The sequence below is a fragment of the Phasianus colchicus genome, chromosome 2 (genome assembly GCF_987193195.1).
Source record: "Phasianus colchicus chromosome 2, bPhaCol1.hap1.1, whole genome shotgun sequence".
Classification (NCBI taxonomy): domain Eukaryota; kingdom Metazoa; phylum Chordata; class Aves; order Galliformes; family Phasianidae; genus Phasianus; species Phasianus colchicus.
Genome location: NC_143437.1, coordinates 52517032 through 52532683, shown reverse-complemented (window position 1 = coordinate 52532683; position 15652 = coordinate 52517032). Strand labels below are relative to the sequence as shown.

Genomic DNA, 15652 nt, shown 5'->3' with positions numbered 1-15652 from the left:
CACAACAAATCAATTTCATATGTTTCATGTAGGCATCACAAAGGGGCAAAATCCAAGTGTTCCACAAGGAAAGCTGTTTCCCACGTTCCTGGTGTTGCCGGGTGTGCCTAATCCAGTTAAAAGCAGGTATACTGAAAATCATGCAAACACAAGTGACAGATGTGCAGCAAAGCCCCAAAGAATAATCACAGAACAAGACAAACTATCCAGCACTTTCATCTTAAATTGAGCTGCAGGCCTGTGTTCAGAGCTCATGTTTAGCATATGTGATCTGTATATGAGAAAAGGGCAGAGGAACATCATCACAGTAATGTACTCAATTAGTGTATAGACAGCTGATTTTTTCATGCAGGCAGCTTAACTCAAAAAAGAAAAAAAAGACACCGAAGTAGTAGCTAAACTGCAATATATGATGTGCTATGTAGGTTTTGCATTGAATATCCTGTATTTACTTTAAGGACATTCTTCTGAGAATATTGATTGGAATTTTCAGAGGTGGCTAAATGACTTCAAAGGATAAATCCCATTGACTTGTTCTACTGTGCAAGCTACTAAATCAATAAGACTTGTTCTCCCTGAACCATTTAGGACAAAAAGCAGTAACAGTGTCAAGTTCTGCAGCATCTAACTTTTAGGGACTTGGTTCTCATTCTAAAGCCCAGAGCTGTGAGTCTGACATCTGGCCTTCTTCTATTGGAGGGTCTGCCACCTTGGAAAAAAGATGGGTGCTAAGCAAGAAGCATGCTGGAAATAGCACTCTTCAAGCTTTTAGAAGGCTGCAGGCAAGGAAGTGTATGAGCTCAGACCCTGTCCTTCAAAGCCTCTGCCACATCACTCTACTTATTAGACTTTCAGCAGACTCCCTCTTTCCCATGCAGGCTGCCTCTTCATGTACACTTCTTGACGCAGGTTTACTCCGGGGGATCACGCGCTGCAATCTTGCTGAGCCAATGACTCTTGAATTTCTTGCTTCGCAATAACAGAATTTCAACAGGAAAGTAAAGGCTCTTCTACTCCTTGTGGGGTACTTATCGCAGTCTCTCAGGGGAATGGTGTGGTACAATTAGCAAGGGAGGGGCTTATAGGCAGATTTTTTATTTTTAGATAGACAGGGAGGGGGACCAATTAGGCTAATCTGAAGAGGTGGTGACTACTTGCCGTAAGTGTAATTTATCAGGGAGATGCATTTCGACACATGAGGTATTTTCAAAGACCCACTTCAGTAGGGCAGGTCCCTTGGAGGATCTAGGCAAAGGGTGTAGTTTCTGGGGCCCAGCTCAATCTTGGACTGAAGTAGATCTAAGAAGATCAGCTTGTGTCCAAACGCAGAAGTCAAGGAAACAGCCACCTGGTAAGTTTGGGTGTCACTGGAGTTAAACAGGAGCAGTCTCTAGCATTCTTGGAGTGAAATTTTTATACCTAAGTAATTTGAATCCACTTTGGGCTTGACTTGCTAAATCTTACTCAATGTGTCCTACCGTGGGGAACTCCACACAAAGGTATTTAACCTGTGTTAGAGTTAGAATGTGAAGTTTCATAAGAGGGTTGTGCAGGCAGTTACATGAGACGAACATGCTTTCCGTTTTGCTGATGCAGACGGATGCTAAAGTGACTCTGGTGACAGTATTCTGTGAAAAAGGATTAAAAAGCACTTGCCAGAGCATCTGTATCTCCTTTGTACTTTACTGAAGAGACATAAGGATCTTCATAGAAAATTATAACCTCCTTGAACAATGTAATAGGTAATTATATTCCCAAGTTAGAAATTCCATAGCATATTGCATATAAAATTCCTCATTAGGTTCTGCAGTTTTCTGGAGTATGCAGTTCAATCCCTTATCTTCTCATCCCTTAGAAAAGCACTAACTTTTACATCAGAGATCCCAAAACTACTCTTCTTGGTCCCATCTCTCTGTCACACATGGGCTAGCCATGGAAAACTAATGGCTGCTGAGTATGAGAAGAGGCTGTTGCATAAACCAACCAACAGGTCACCTACCTGCAGTGGTACCAGCTGTGCTTGGGAACTCAGCCTTCGGAAACTGAGAGCATGTCACAGCACTCATGATGTTCCATCAGACTTATGTACTCCCACCACAGCCAGTACTTTTGAGAAGCCTCTTTCCCAGGACCCTCAGAACAGCCACCAGTGCACATGGCCGCAGCGGGGAGCTACCACAGCATTGAGCCCAAGCCTACAAGGTGTGATAACTCTGCACTGCCGCACACAAATGCAGCCCCCACACCGTCATCTCCACTGGTGGCTCAGAGCAAGCAGAGCACTCACAAAATACCCTGCAGTCAGTCCTGGGTGCTGTACCCACTGTCACAGCTCTGGAAACTGCTCGTGCCTGTGAAAACATTTTTGGATGTATTTGCCTTTCTCCTCCACATCCTTTCTAGAGAAAGGAAAGTGGTCACAATCAATGCTTAGGAGTTGCACAAGAATGTTTTTTCAAAGCCCTATATAAACATTACTTCATTAAGAAAATAGAAGATTATAAATACCTGAAACCTCTTCAGGGTTGCTCCACTGTAACCCAAAAATATCACATGTAATTTCAGTGATATTTGTTCAATGATTATATTTTAAAAAATGCCCCAAGGCTGAAAAGTTGGACAGTAAATTGCAGCTGCAAATTAATTAAAATAATCAAACAAGCCAGCAGTAACTCCCACTGTAAAGGGGCTGCTTATAAAGGCATTGTTAATGGATCATTTGCCATCAGGGAGTTTGCTTGATTCCCTTTTAATAAAATATCTATGATTACCTGATTAGCTGATCACTGTGTGAAGCATTTTGTTCTTAATACAGCCATGAAGCCAAGGAGGAGAAGTTTTTTATCAGATAGGACGTGTTTATTTAAAAAGTGTAATTGGTTGCTTTATTTTTTTCTTTTTATAAAGGAAGCATGATCCAACAAGCCGCTGCTTCCAACATAAGCTGCTTTCCCTCTCAACAGCCTGATATGAGCCAGCTTTCTGGCATGCACTCATCTTGGCAGTGTTACCAAAATGATCTGAATAAAGGTAGGAACACACTGATGGAGATGGGAAAGCAACCTTTAATGGTTACAAATGGTCGCAGCCCGTTACAGTGTTCCGCTAGTCATATGCCATACTTCTAGAATCATGACAATGTACCAGCTGTGGTTCTGCCCCCACATGGTATTACTGGGGAAATAGATTGATAATATCTGATGCGGCCAGAACGTGATCCACACTTTTAGCTGCTACTCATACAGCTAAGGGTGCTCCTCATACGGGAAAGTAGCTCTTCTGAACAAAACTTTCCAGCAATGTGCTGGAAAACCAATAAACTTGGAAAATGGAAAGAACACATGAAAACTAGACACCTTGTGCATGTAATTGTATATTTATTTCTTTTTAAAGAACACTCCTTAAATGTATTGTAAGTCAATATACAAACTTGGTTTCACAGAATTATAATTCACTAAATAGCACAAAATATAATCCGGATTGTTGGTTTCTTTTGTGTGTGTATGTGAAAGTGTGTGTGAGTGAGTGTGTGCGCACAGGCACATGCTGCTGGTGGTAGTGGGAACCCACCACAAGCCCAGGCTCCTACTGACTTCCCTCTGGAACAAATCTCACCCAGATGGAGACCCTGCTCTGGAAGACTGTGACTTTCTTGCCCTTTAATCTGCTTCTTCAAGATGCCAGTGCCCTCTGCCTAGCTGGAAGTGCTCACCTGCTCTTCCATCTGCGGGACGGGGAGACTCCCCTCATGGGGAGTAACCAGCTGCTGGTGTTCAGGTGTGAGGAAATGTCTTCTGCTCCCCTCCGAGCTCACACGCTGGGGCACTTCTGCGTGACCCCTAACCTCCACGCTCAGCTTGAGCAGAGGCACGGCAGGCCCTCACAACCCAGGGACTGCTGTGGCTCGGTACGGCCCAGCTCCCAGCCCAGAACGGTGCCATAGGGACCTCACAACCCTGCTTCTGGGGAGGGAGCAGCAGGCCATGCCAGGTGCGACCACCCGCCTACCTGGGAGCCAGCAGTGCCCCACTTGCGGGTGGGCTGTGCAGCCGGCACTGATGATGCACTTGTACGTATCTACATGGGGTGGAATGTTTTCCCATAGCTTTTAAAAGGAGCATCTAGATCAACATGTTCACATAAGACCAAATACTTTTAATATATTTATAACTGTTTTATAAAGCTTTGAAAAAACTCACAATAGCACATTGTTTTACTTTAATGCTTTACGGTACTATCAGTTTAAAATCACAATCAGCACTTAAGTTATAGTCAATCCAGCAAACAAGAGACAAAAAAAATTACAAGAGTTAAGAACTGACTGATACATCCTTTATCTTTTTTTTTTTTTAACTAATGCATAAGTGCAGAATAAGATAAGATACTCTAGTTTAAATATCTTGTTTTACAATATACATTTTGTTCTAATTACGCAACAGTAAATCCCATGCTTCACATAGAAAAGCAATCCACAACATTAAGAAAAAAATTTACAATTTATGAAACAAAGTAAATAAATATTAGTATTACAGAATCAGAGCTGTACATAAAAGCTGTTCAGTTTTAATCAATATAAAAATATGTTTTAGTGCAACCTCACATATATTGATGCTGTTTTGCTTTACATCATTTAGATCCAAGTGTCCAAAAAAGGAAAGAAATTACATTTATTACAAAGCAGATACACAAATTCTAAAATATGTACAAATTACTGCTAAAAAAATGCTTATAAGAATATAAGCAAAGTAAAGAAAAGGCACAAACATCTGTACAATTTAAAAGTACCAGACCCAATAAGAATTTCAAATTTAGTTTTGGTCAGGCTCATGATGACTTGTTATTTTATCTAATTCTTTTGATATAACAAAAGTATATATAATAGCAAACTACTGTAACTTAGAACAGGCATGCTGTAAAGTTGAATACTTCTTCTATCGCTAGAAAAAAAAGTGGGGTAAATGTATGGGTGAAAGTCTCCATGCATCTCAGATCAATGTGGCTTGCTCTTCTCAGACGACAGATCTTTTCTTTCCTGTGTGCTTGACGGGGGCTCGCTCCTGCTGTGAAAGCCCAGCTGTCGAATGTCCACAAAGCTCTTGTTGTAAAAGGTGGGATGGGCTAGCGCAGTCTGTGATGTACCAAAACTGTCCTGTTCACCACCGTGCAAGTCAGGATGGGTGGCTGAGGCACAGGCCTGGCCCGGCTCAGATCCACTAAAGTGTTTAATGCTAAAATGTGCACTTTCTGAGGGTTTCTGGTGAGGCTCAGAGGGCCTCTGCGGCTGCTCCGCCCCATGCAGAGCAGCTTCTTCTGTGGCGATTCGAAGGGAGGCTATGGCTTTCGTACAAGTCTGTATGTTCTCCTCCTGCTCCCTCTCCGTCGCTATTATACTGTCCTCGGAAGTGCTCTGCGTCAGCAACAGCAACGGGGAGGAGGATGTGCTGGGGGGAGCGGTGGGGTGCAAGCTGTGCGGAGAGGTACGCTTCTCGTGGTGCCTGGGAACACCGCGTGACTCTTGAGTGAGGGTTTCTGTCGGTCCTCTTTGCTTCTCCTCAGAGCCCTCCCTCTGCAGGGCCAGAGTGGACGGAGGATGTAAACCTGAAAGGGCTGCAGGTACTGAGTGGACCATCTGGATGCCCCCGATTGGCATCATGGGGATGGGTGCTCGGATCTGCTGCTGGGAGTGTAGTGGAAGGTGGCTGAAGACATAATCGCTCGGACCTTCAGGGAACAGGCTAGGCCTGTGGTGCTCCATAGCTCCTTTTTCTCCATACAAGCCGAAGTAAGGCCCCTGAGACAACCCCTTCCTCTGCAACAAAGAAACAATGAAAGAAACATCAGCGCCACCACTAGCAAAATTCTTGTCAAGCTGCCAAACCACCTATCTGCTTTCCTCTGCAACGTGGCCTCCTGTTCACGCAGCACCTTTCATCCAGATGGATCCCAAAGCGTTTGGAGAACTCTACTAATTACTTATCCAAACAACATAGGAGGTTTTGCTTAGCTCAGCCCTACAGGGCTCTTGCCTCTGAGGTGAAATGCAGCAGCTAGTTAAGCGTTCAGCAACACAATGCGGCAATTTAGGTCAGGAAGTGAAGAGTATTATATTCAACTGAAACTGCAGAGAGCATTTGGGGTAGATAGAGTTTCATTCTCCAGGACACATTTGGCCAGGACATCCGTCTTACCCTCTGTTTTGGCAAATTGTGCAAATTGTACTGGTGTTGGCAGCCTGCACTGGGCACTGGGGCTTTGCTGCAGAGAAATGCACATTGGAATGCTCCCTGTCTGCCACCAGTATGGGAAAATCCTGAGTGCATGTATAAGCATTCTGTCTGCTGAAAGATCCTGCTCTGAAGCCCCAGAGAAGGCACTTCATCCCCCTACTTCCTACCCACCTCACTGATTAAAGAGGATGAGTATTTCCAGGGAAGTTCAAACACCTCTGTGCAAAGAAAACTCAAGTTCTTATAGTCATTAACACAATGGAGCATCGCTTTGGCCTATCTGAAGTGTAAACAATAAATAATAACAAAAGCACAGACATTAACTGTGAGTGAAAATGATGATTCTGTAGTTGGGACACTCACTCACTCTTAATGGGACTGAGAATAAGGAGGGATTTTGTAATGGGTAGTAAAAAACAATCACACTACTGAATTTTTCAGTGTCTTCCCATTAGTTTCTCTCTTGATAGAATGAATAGCCCCATCTTCACTCAGTATTAAACACATCTTGGGCTTTTGGATTTCTCCTTTTTCATTCTTAACTTTTAAATTTTATTTTCTGCTTGATGATTAAGTAGCATTTATCATCAAACAGCGAAACAACGATGACACAAGTGCAGGATGACATTTTCATAACTGTACGTGGGATGTGGCCACACGACCCAGGGACACCCATAGGAAATTAAATGAACAAAATTACCCATCTCCGCTCTGCAAACTGATCAAACACCTACTGGTTGCCCCAGAGCTGTGCCACCACCCCCAGTCCCAGTGCGGCAGCTGGGGAATGTGCTGCTACAGGCCAATGCACTGCAGTGGCAGCAATTCACTGCTAGGAAATCCTAGTTTTCAAGGCATTAAGCAACCTCTTGATCCCATCCTGCGGAATGGGTTTAGGGGGCAATTAAAGATTCAGTTTCTGTGCTACCCAGCGGCTGAATCTGACTGTGCTCAGATGCTTTGTCCTGTTTAATATAAATCAACGCTGAGACAGGAAGGGTGACCCATAATCATCAGACTCAAACTTAAATGATGTTATTATTCTGAGAATAATCTAATTCTGGGAATTTTCCTATTCAGAAAGTGAGACACTCAAGTCTCATAAAAGAGAAACTGTCATAAGAAAGCACAGTGACAGCACGTTGTACTGCTGAATGGGGAAAAATTTACAGAATAAACGAGTTGCCAAGCCACAAGACATAGTTCACCTACTCTGTCAGTCCTTCCTATCACTAACCTCACCATTGCACAGTTGCTTGCCCCCTTTTTTTTCCCATCTTTCCTCTGTCAACCCATTTCTCAGTCATGCTGTCCTCTTGGCTGTTTCCTAAACCATGACATTTATCATTAATGCATCTAATGTGAATCTGGGCCAAGGGAAATAGAGCAAAAGCAACCAAACAAAAAGGAGTGAAACTCGTAAAAGAACAAACCTAGTCACACTCAAATCTCTAATTGAGAAGGACACTGGCTTCGCATTGTACCCCGCCATGGTTTCAAAAGGAAGTAGGATGTCTGTCTGTCCTTGTCAGATAGAGGTGGCTAACATGATAGAAACTGCTACATGCCCCAACATCAGCGCTATCATCCACTATATGCCTCTCATGCTTAATTTTTACATAGACAGTGACAGTGTGTGCATGTCCACTGGATGCCTTCCAAGCTTGGCTGAGCACACACAGGATTATCTTTCTCTAACTCTAGCAGATGAGTTTTGAAGTGGTTGTACCTTTCATCCTATTATTATATCCTTTACAGATATCTAGCATTTTCATGCTTACACACATGCACATTCATGGGGAAGAGACTGAACATTAGAGGATTTCTCTCCTTTTAGCAAACATCCTGAAAACCCAAAGACTTTATTCTGCTTACAATATTAAATTCCAACACTGACTGCAGTGCAGACAGTCACTGTTTTTTTGTTATATACTCAGAATGGATTCCTACAATTTCAGTGAGATGAGTTCTTTCTTTGTCAGGCATAGGGGACCCATTTCATTTTCTATTAGATCTCATTTGTAGCAGTTAAGCGTATTTCCCTCCAACTCCAGGTGATACATAATTTTCCAAACAATAGTTTAGGACCTTTTCACTAAACTTTCTAGCCTGGTCATAAAACTAGACTTCCACAACACACCCCTGTGCAAAATCATAGCCAACTTCACACACATCCCAGAATGCCTTAATGGACAAGCCAGGGTTTACCCTGTATCTGGTACATTATCCAAAACAGGCTATAAGGAATTAAGAGGAAGATCACATTTCAAAGCCTGGCAGCCCCAGATCCCCTTAGACCACGGCTTGCAAAAAGATGGCGGGTGAAAAAACATCACTGTGATTACCATATCTTAAAGAACTCGTGACTTTTTAAAGTTAAAAAACAGAAAATAATGAACTCAATGGGGAAATTCAATTACAGAGCACATAATTTCCCTGTGCCTTCTAAAAGACAGATACTTAATACAGTGACTATAAATCTATGTGGACTTCAGTTTTAGGATCAAGTCAATTTGCAGTCCTACTGAGAATGTACTATTGCAGACAACATGCACATACGTGGACCTATTTACACTTCACCTTTAGGATTTTTATGCTAGCTTTCTGTACAGGAATATATTTCACTCAAAATGATAAAGTATTCAGAGTTCAAGAAGGGACCTAATATCCATATGTCTGGGATGATCAAAGGATCTTAGGTCCTAATGATTTTCAAGTGATGATGCCTAATTCCCTTCAGCCCTTCCAAATATATCAAGACAAGCTTCAGACATCAAAACGAAGGAAAGAAAAGAGCAATTTAAACACGTAAACTCATATCAATAAAGCACACTACAGTAACTTCTTATTTTCAGAAACTGCTTGTGAAAACTGGCAAGGGGGAGAAGTGCACTAACTTCTAGAAGCTAGAATAGTTGCTAGGGACAAGTATGTTCTACTAACAACAAGGTAAATTCAGCTTCATGACTTAAAGAAGAGATAAAAGTTCTGGTCTATATAAGGAAGTAATGGGGTATACTAAAAGTGAGGAAAAGCAGGAGCAGAATGCAACCATTGATGTTGAACCTGATGTTCATAGCATATGAATTGTCAGGTAGGAGGGCATGGTTATTCTGGACTAATCCTGAAGTCTCCTATTCATTTGAACGTCCACTCACAGTTTAAGTACACCTGATGCACTCCTTGAGCATATTCTCCAGTTTAATGTCATCTGAAAATAATTCAGCTCACTTATTACAAGAATGCTCCAAAATGTGAGTCAAAGCACAATAAATACGACAATAGAGACATTCACCTCCAAAGCACACTCCTGATCCAAACTAAAAAGGGTAACAGAGATGCATTTGAACTGAACAGAAACAACCATCCCATCTCTCCTCCTTCTCCTTTTTATTCTATGGTCTAGAATAAAATAACTAAAGAGAAGAATCAGAGCCTTTTTCGTAAGCGTCAGACTGCTCAGAAGAAAAAAAAAAAAACCTCTGGCATTGACAGAAGAGAAGATCCTGAGAGAGATCCTTAGAGAGTAATGGTGATTTGCCTTTCAAACTACAGACAACAATTTAACTTGCCAAAGCCAAAGATGCACTAGCTTTAGTCTACTTTGGAGGGAGTATTCTATTGCAAGACAGCATTTTGTTATTAACTGCCAGAGGAAAAAAAATAAAAATTCTGTATTATTATTTATTTTCCCATGCTTTTTTCCACTTCCTAAGGAAATAATTTCAACTGCTTTCTACATGGTACTTCCAATACCAGAGCACTTCTCTAGTGCTCTGCACCAAAGAGCATAAACATTCAAAGGGAAGAAACATGAAGGGGAACCAGATCACCTCTAGCCAAAGAGTCTAGAGCAAATATGTAAATTAATTGCAGTGGAGAAGAAAGAAAACTGGTTGTTATTTTTTGTTTGTTTTTCTTTTCTGGTAACTTCGGGCACCAGAAATACAAAAATACTCTAATTTCTGCAAGGATTGGGAATCAAATGCAGCTCTGAAACAGGAAGCAGCACTGTAAGTTGGCATCTGCATCGGTGATGCAGTTGCAAATTATGTCCTTATTTGCTGGAATTCACTTCTCTGAAGGTGAAAAAAAATCTTTATTCCTTTTTCTTTTCTAACAGTTTTCAGACTCAGGTGTTATCTGTCTTCCCACACACTGAGTGCATTAACATGCATTTCACTTCAACTCAACTTCTGTTTGGCTAAATTATATCTCCCAGAAAGACATACAGAGATGAAGAATCCATCTTTCCTTCCTTACAGTGTTTGTTAGATGGATGATCATCCTCATCCCTAATTTCCTCATTTAAATTTGACCAGGTTCTGCTTCCAGTGACACATATATTCAGGGTCCGGTGACTATACTGAGCTTTGGGTTTCTCTCTAAACATCAACATGCCATTGATTTACCACTGCTTTCTTGTAGGACAAATGTCTGATCCTACCTCAAAAATAAGGTAGGTGTAAAGAGCCCATCTGGTATGGTGAAGAACAATTTCCAAACGAAGGAGCTAAGGGTGCTAAAAGAGTCCTTACGATGTGCTAAACGCCTTGCTGGAAGGTGTGTATAACACACAAGGCAAATATTACAGCAAGAACTGTCACACTGCCAAAGAATGACTGTTCCATACCCTTTTGCCAGCATCCCCACACATCCAATATCTCTACTACAGGATGCCAGTGGAAATGTCTCATGGAGGACATTAGAACTTGGACTCTCTGTACAATGTCAGCTGTAGTGTCCCACATAATTCCTTGAATTTGAACCACAGCATTATGCCTCTTAAACTGATTGTTATTTATCTTTTCTTGTGTGCTTCCTTGCTTTGTCGGTGAGGCTGGTGGCTGGCTTTGCATTGTTTCTCATCTCTGTAGAGACTGTGTCTGTGAAACTGCAGCAGGGTTACAACATACCCTTCCCTTCCCTAAGGACAGCTTAGGAAGTCCTCCCCCTCTGCTGCTTTCCCCAGCAACACTGCAAACCATGGGATCACATCTAAGATGAGGGAGTGAGAACAAGTGAGAGGTCAGGAAGATGTGGCTGGGGGAAGCAGTTGGTGACAGGGAGATGGAGCAGGCTCTGGCCAAGGGCAGGAGAGGCTCTACAATAGGTTGTTTGGACTGGTGGTACTTTCACTTATGTGCAGGTTCGTTCAATACTGCAACTTTCCTAATTCTCCTGAGAAGCCAGGAAGACTTTTGGATCTGTCTGGCTAGCGTTTCTCAGCACTGTTTGTGTCTCCAGCCACCTCTGCTGAGCTGCAATAACAAACCCACCCAAGCCCACCTCCTCTGCTTGGTTTAGCAGAGAAATTTGCACTAGAGCCCTGGAGTACCGTGACTACAAAACAGCAAAGAAGACTAATGATGGAGAGGAGGGCAGGAGAGTCCTGTCTGATGTGGAGGCAGCCTGTCACAGCTCACCCAAGCTGGATCCACACACTGCCCAGACAGGCACACAGTGAGAGGGTAGCAGCAGCAACAAACATTATGAAGGAAGTGTATGACAAAAATAAAAAAAAGCACACACAGTAAGGCCATTCCCTAACTCTAAAGACCAAATTTATTTGTGGAGGGAGCTTTGCGAATGCTAGGGCCTGTCAAAAGCACCAAGTCAGCAGTTTCTGAGAGCTTATTTACTGAAACAGAACAGCACGAACAGCAGCTGTGCAAGTTTTCTATATTTTCTTTTACACCTAGACAGTGGTGTCCCTGTCAAAAGAGACAGTTGTGATGGTGCTTTCTGCTGGTATACAATTGTCTGCTCCTGTCACACAATAATATTATTTACACTCCAGCCACAGATCCTGTTTTAGATGGGCACCTTGCTTTTCCAAGGATTTCTATTTACTTTAGAGTTTTTATTGCATTAAGCAATACATCAGAGATGGGCAACATATTGAAGTATCGAGGTCTTGAGCCCTGATCTGGGCTTGATTCCATCTGACAGTCTGGGAGGTAAAAGGTTTTACAGTGCAGTAACAAACCACACACACCATGTAAGCTTCCTGGGCCATTTAAAGATAAAGACGGGGCAGTTAATGTAAGCCAGCCTAATTTCATTGAAGTTAATGGAGTTACTTTGATGTGTACCAAGTGAAGGTCTGACCCTTTGGCTGACTATACTGTGTCTAACTGAATCAGCACCCTGATTCAGTCCCTGTTTATTGCAAAAGTCTTGCAATTACTCCAGGACTTCCCACTCAAGTTCAAAGCAAAACGGCAAAGTTCTTCAAAATAGCATGCACAAATTAAGCAGGAACACCATTTTTGACAACAGGAATAAATATTCTTTCATACTTACTGAATGCCCCACTGGAATAGATTCAGACTGCAAATATTGACCCATGGACAGCGCTGGATTATGGTATAAGCCCCTCCTGGGAGATGTCGCTCTAACCGAGGCCATGTATCTCCTTTCTCGTCTAGGAGACAAATCTCTTCTAACAGACACATCTTTCCCTGGTGACATTGGTCTCCTTGGTGATAGGTGACGTCTTGGTGAAACGTCCCGTCTTGGTGATAACTCTCTCCTCAGCACAGCCTCCTTCCGTGGAGAAAGGTGCCTCATGGGTGAAATATCTCTCCGGGGTGACAAATGCCTTCTGGGTGACAAATCTCCTTTAGGCATTAAATACCTCTTTGGTGAGTTATCTCTATATGGTGAAGAATCATAGCCAGGGGACGACTGCTGACTGGAAGGTGAGAGGTCCCTTGGAGACGAATTGGGGTCTAAGGAAAGCATGCAGTCCTCATCCATGCAGCTAGGTATGTCTAACCTGTCTTTGTCGGGCTCTGAATCGGTGCTCTTACTCTGGAAAAACCTCTGATATTCTGTCATCTGTGAGTCTTCACAGGAGTCGCTTGATGTTACAAGCTGAGTAACCTGAATGCTAGGTAAAGTGACCAAGTAACTGATGAGAGAGGAGTGTCCCACAGAAAGGGAGCCCTCGGGGGAAGCCCCCTGCGATGCCCCAGCTGAGTTCACCGACAGGGAGGAGAACTGAGGGGGCTGAGGGCTAGTGCTTCTTGATCTAGTTTTTGGTGTTGAGTCTCCCTGAGTATCATCAAAGTCATCCTCATCTTCATCATCTTCATCATTGTCATCACCATCCTCACCATCTGACTCCTCTGCATCAGAAAACTGATGCTCTGCTGACAGCCCTGCCAGGTTGCTACTCTTCTCTGCCTCCTGCTGCATGTCTTCCATGTTTTCTGAAAAAGCCATAGCAAATCAAAATGGTAAGCACATGCCACACTTCTTCTGTCACATTCAACCCCACCCAGAACACCTAGTGCCATCGCTGGATGATCTTCATCTGTGATGGCTAAATAAAGCCATTCTCAACAGTCTCAAAATGTATTTTTTCATATATATAAACCTTAAAACTCTATATCCAAATTCAGCCCTCCAAAAATGAAGGTATATAAAAAAAATTCACCCTACCCCAACTTGTAACTTCACTGAATGTTACCATCTCTCATAAATAAATTGAAAATATCTGGTACTTTGTATGAGACAGATGACACATTTCTATTTCTAGCTCCTTCTGATGCATCATAAAAAACATATCTTAGACAAACAGATCAGATATATTTTTTCATACTTCCTGTTTGCTAGATGCTTCTTAATTAAAAAATGCCCAAAATACTCTTAATACATTTTCCCATGCCAGGCACTGTGCGAAAGTGCAATGAGTCATTTGCATACTCCAGAGGCCATTCCAACTAAATTAAATCATTCTGACATACCTGCTTCTTCAGTTTCAGCATCGTCTACAGATGTCATTGATACTCCAAGCTCCAGGCATTTTTTCATGTGTGCTTTAGACTTCATATGTTTTGTCAGATTTCCTATGGATCAGAGATGAATCTAATTAACTGACAGCACCAAAGATCACTTTCAAAGTGAGGTTTTGGTGTATAACTCAGTTATCCTGCGGATATCTTGTTTTCAGTTTAAAAACAAACAACAACAACAGTGAAACAGACAAGGCTGAACTCATCTGGCCCATTGCCCAGAGCCTGTTTTAATAAGAATGGGCTTTTATATAAGGAAAGGAAAGGAAAGGAAAGGAAAGGAAAGGAAAGGAAAGGAAAGGAAAGGAAAGGAAAGGAAAGGAAAGGAAAGGAAAGGAAAGGAAAGGAAAGGAAAGGAAAGGAAAGGAAAGGAAAGGAAAGGAAAGGAAAGGAAAGGAAAGGAAAGGAAAGGAAAGGAAAGGAAAGGAAAGGAAAGGAAAGGAAAGGAAAGGAAAGGAAAGGAAAGGAAAGGAAAGGAAAGGAAAGGAAAGGAAAGGAAAGGAAAGGAAAGGAAAGGAAAGGAAAGGAAAGGAAAGGAAAGGAAAGGAAAGGAAAGGAAAGGAAAGGAAAGGAAAGGAAAGGAAAGGAAAGGAAAGGAAAGGAAAGGAAAGGAAAGGAAAGGAAAGGAAAGGAAAGGAAAGGAAAGGAAAGGAAAGGAAAGGAAAGGAAAGGAAAGGAAAGGAAAGGAAAGGAAAGGAAAGGAAAGGAAAGGAAAGGAAAGGAAAGGAAAGGAAAGGAAAGGAAAGGAAAGGAAAGGAAAGGAAAGGAAAGGAAAGGAAAGGAAAGGAAAGGAAAGGAAAGGAAAGGAAAGGAAAGGAAAGGAAAGGAAAGGAAAGGAAAGGAAAGGAAAGGAAAGGAAAGGAAAGGAAAGGAAAGGAAAGGAAAGGAAAGGAAAGGAAAGGAAAGGAAAGGAAAGGAAAGGAAAGGAAAGGAAAGGAAAGGAAAGGAAAGGAAAGGAAAGGAAAGGAAAGGAAAGGAAAGGAAAGGAAAGGAAAGGAAAGGAAAGGAAAGGAAAGGAAAGGAAAGGAAAGGAAAGGAAAGGAAAGGAAAGGAAAGGAAAGGAAACTCACTTTTGGCAGTTATTTATCCCTGGGCTTAGTGTCTGTGATAACTATATATTGCCTGGACATTGACAGAACACCAATACACTGTTGTTCAGGGTTCAGTCAGAGTTTCACCGTGGCACTCACAAGCTAAGCACTCTCCCACTTACTTCACATGTGAGCTCCAAACATTTAGTGCCCTGAAGGCATTTGCTGAACCAGCAGTATCCCTCGAAAAGACACGTATGCCTGATTTTTCAGTGCAAGTTTACTGGCTGCAATCTCTGACCAGAGAGGAGCTGTACTGAAAGCACTGACCTGGGATGTGGTAAATCCAAGTTCAGCTCCCTGCTTTGGAGTATGTATCTGAACCAGACACAGCAGGGATTTGAAATCAGATCTCCCACTCCCATGAGGGAGCAATCTAACACTACACTATTGACTTTCTGGAGTGTCTGTCTTCGTCTGTTTTTTTCACAGATAAGACAACTGAGTTGAGACTGGCCCCAGGAGACATTCCATAGCAAAGAATCCTGGGCACAAAAAGCACAAGCCAGAGAAATGAGAATATCAGTCTAAT

At 42.3% G+C, this 15652-nt stretch overlaps 1 protein-coding gene across 6 annotated transcripts in view; it reads right to left on the bottom strand.

The window, feature by feature from the left end:
- Positions 1-3342: 3342 nt before the first annotated feature.
- Positions 3343-15652, bottom strand: part of HIVEP2 (HIVEP zinc finger 2) — a 127387-nt gene continuing 115077 nt past the window's right edge. For all 6 annotated transcript variants that reach the window (XM_090135688.1, XM_031611274.2, XM_031611284.2 and 3 more), the window contains 3 exons: positions 13982-14083; positions 12534-13444; positions 3343-5809 (listed from right to left, as the gene is read on the bottom strand). In XM_090135688.1, the coding sequence (XP_089991814.1) occupies positions 4991-5809; positions 12534-13444; positions 13982-14083 (1832 nt within the window). In that variant the 3' untranslated portion in view covers positions 3343-4990. The remainder of the gene's footprint in view (positions 5810-12533; positions 13445-13981; positions 14084-15652) is intronic.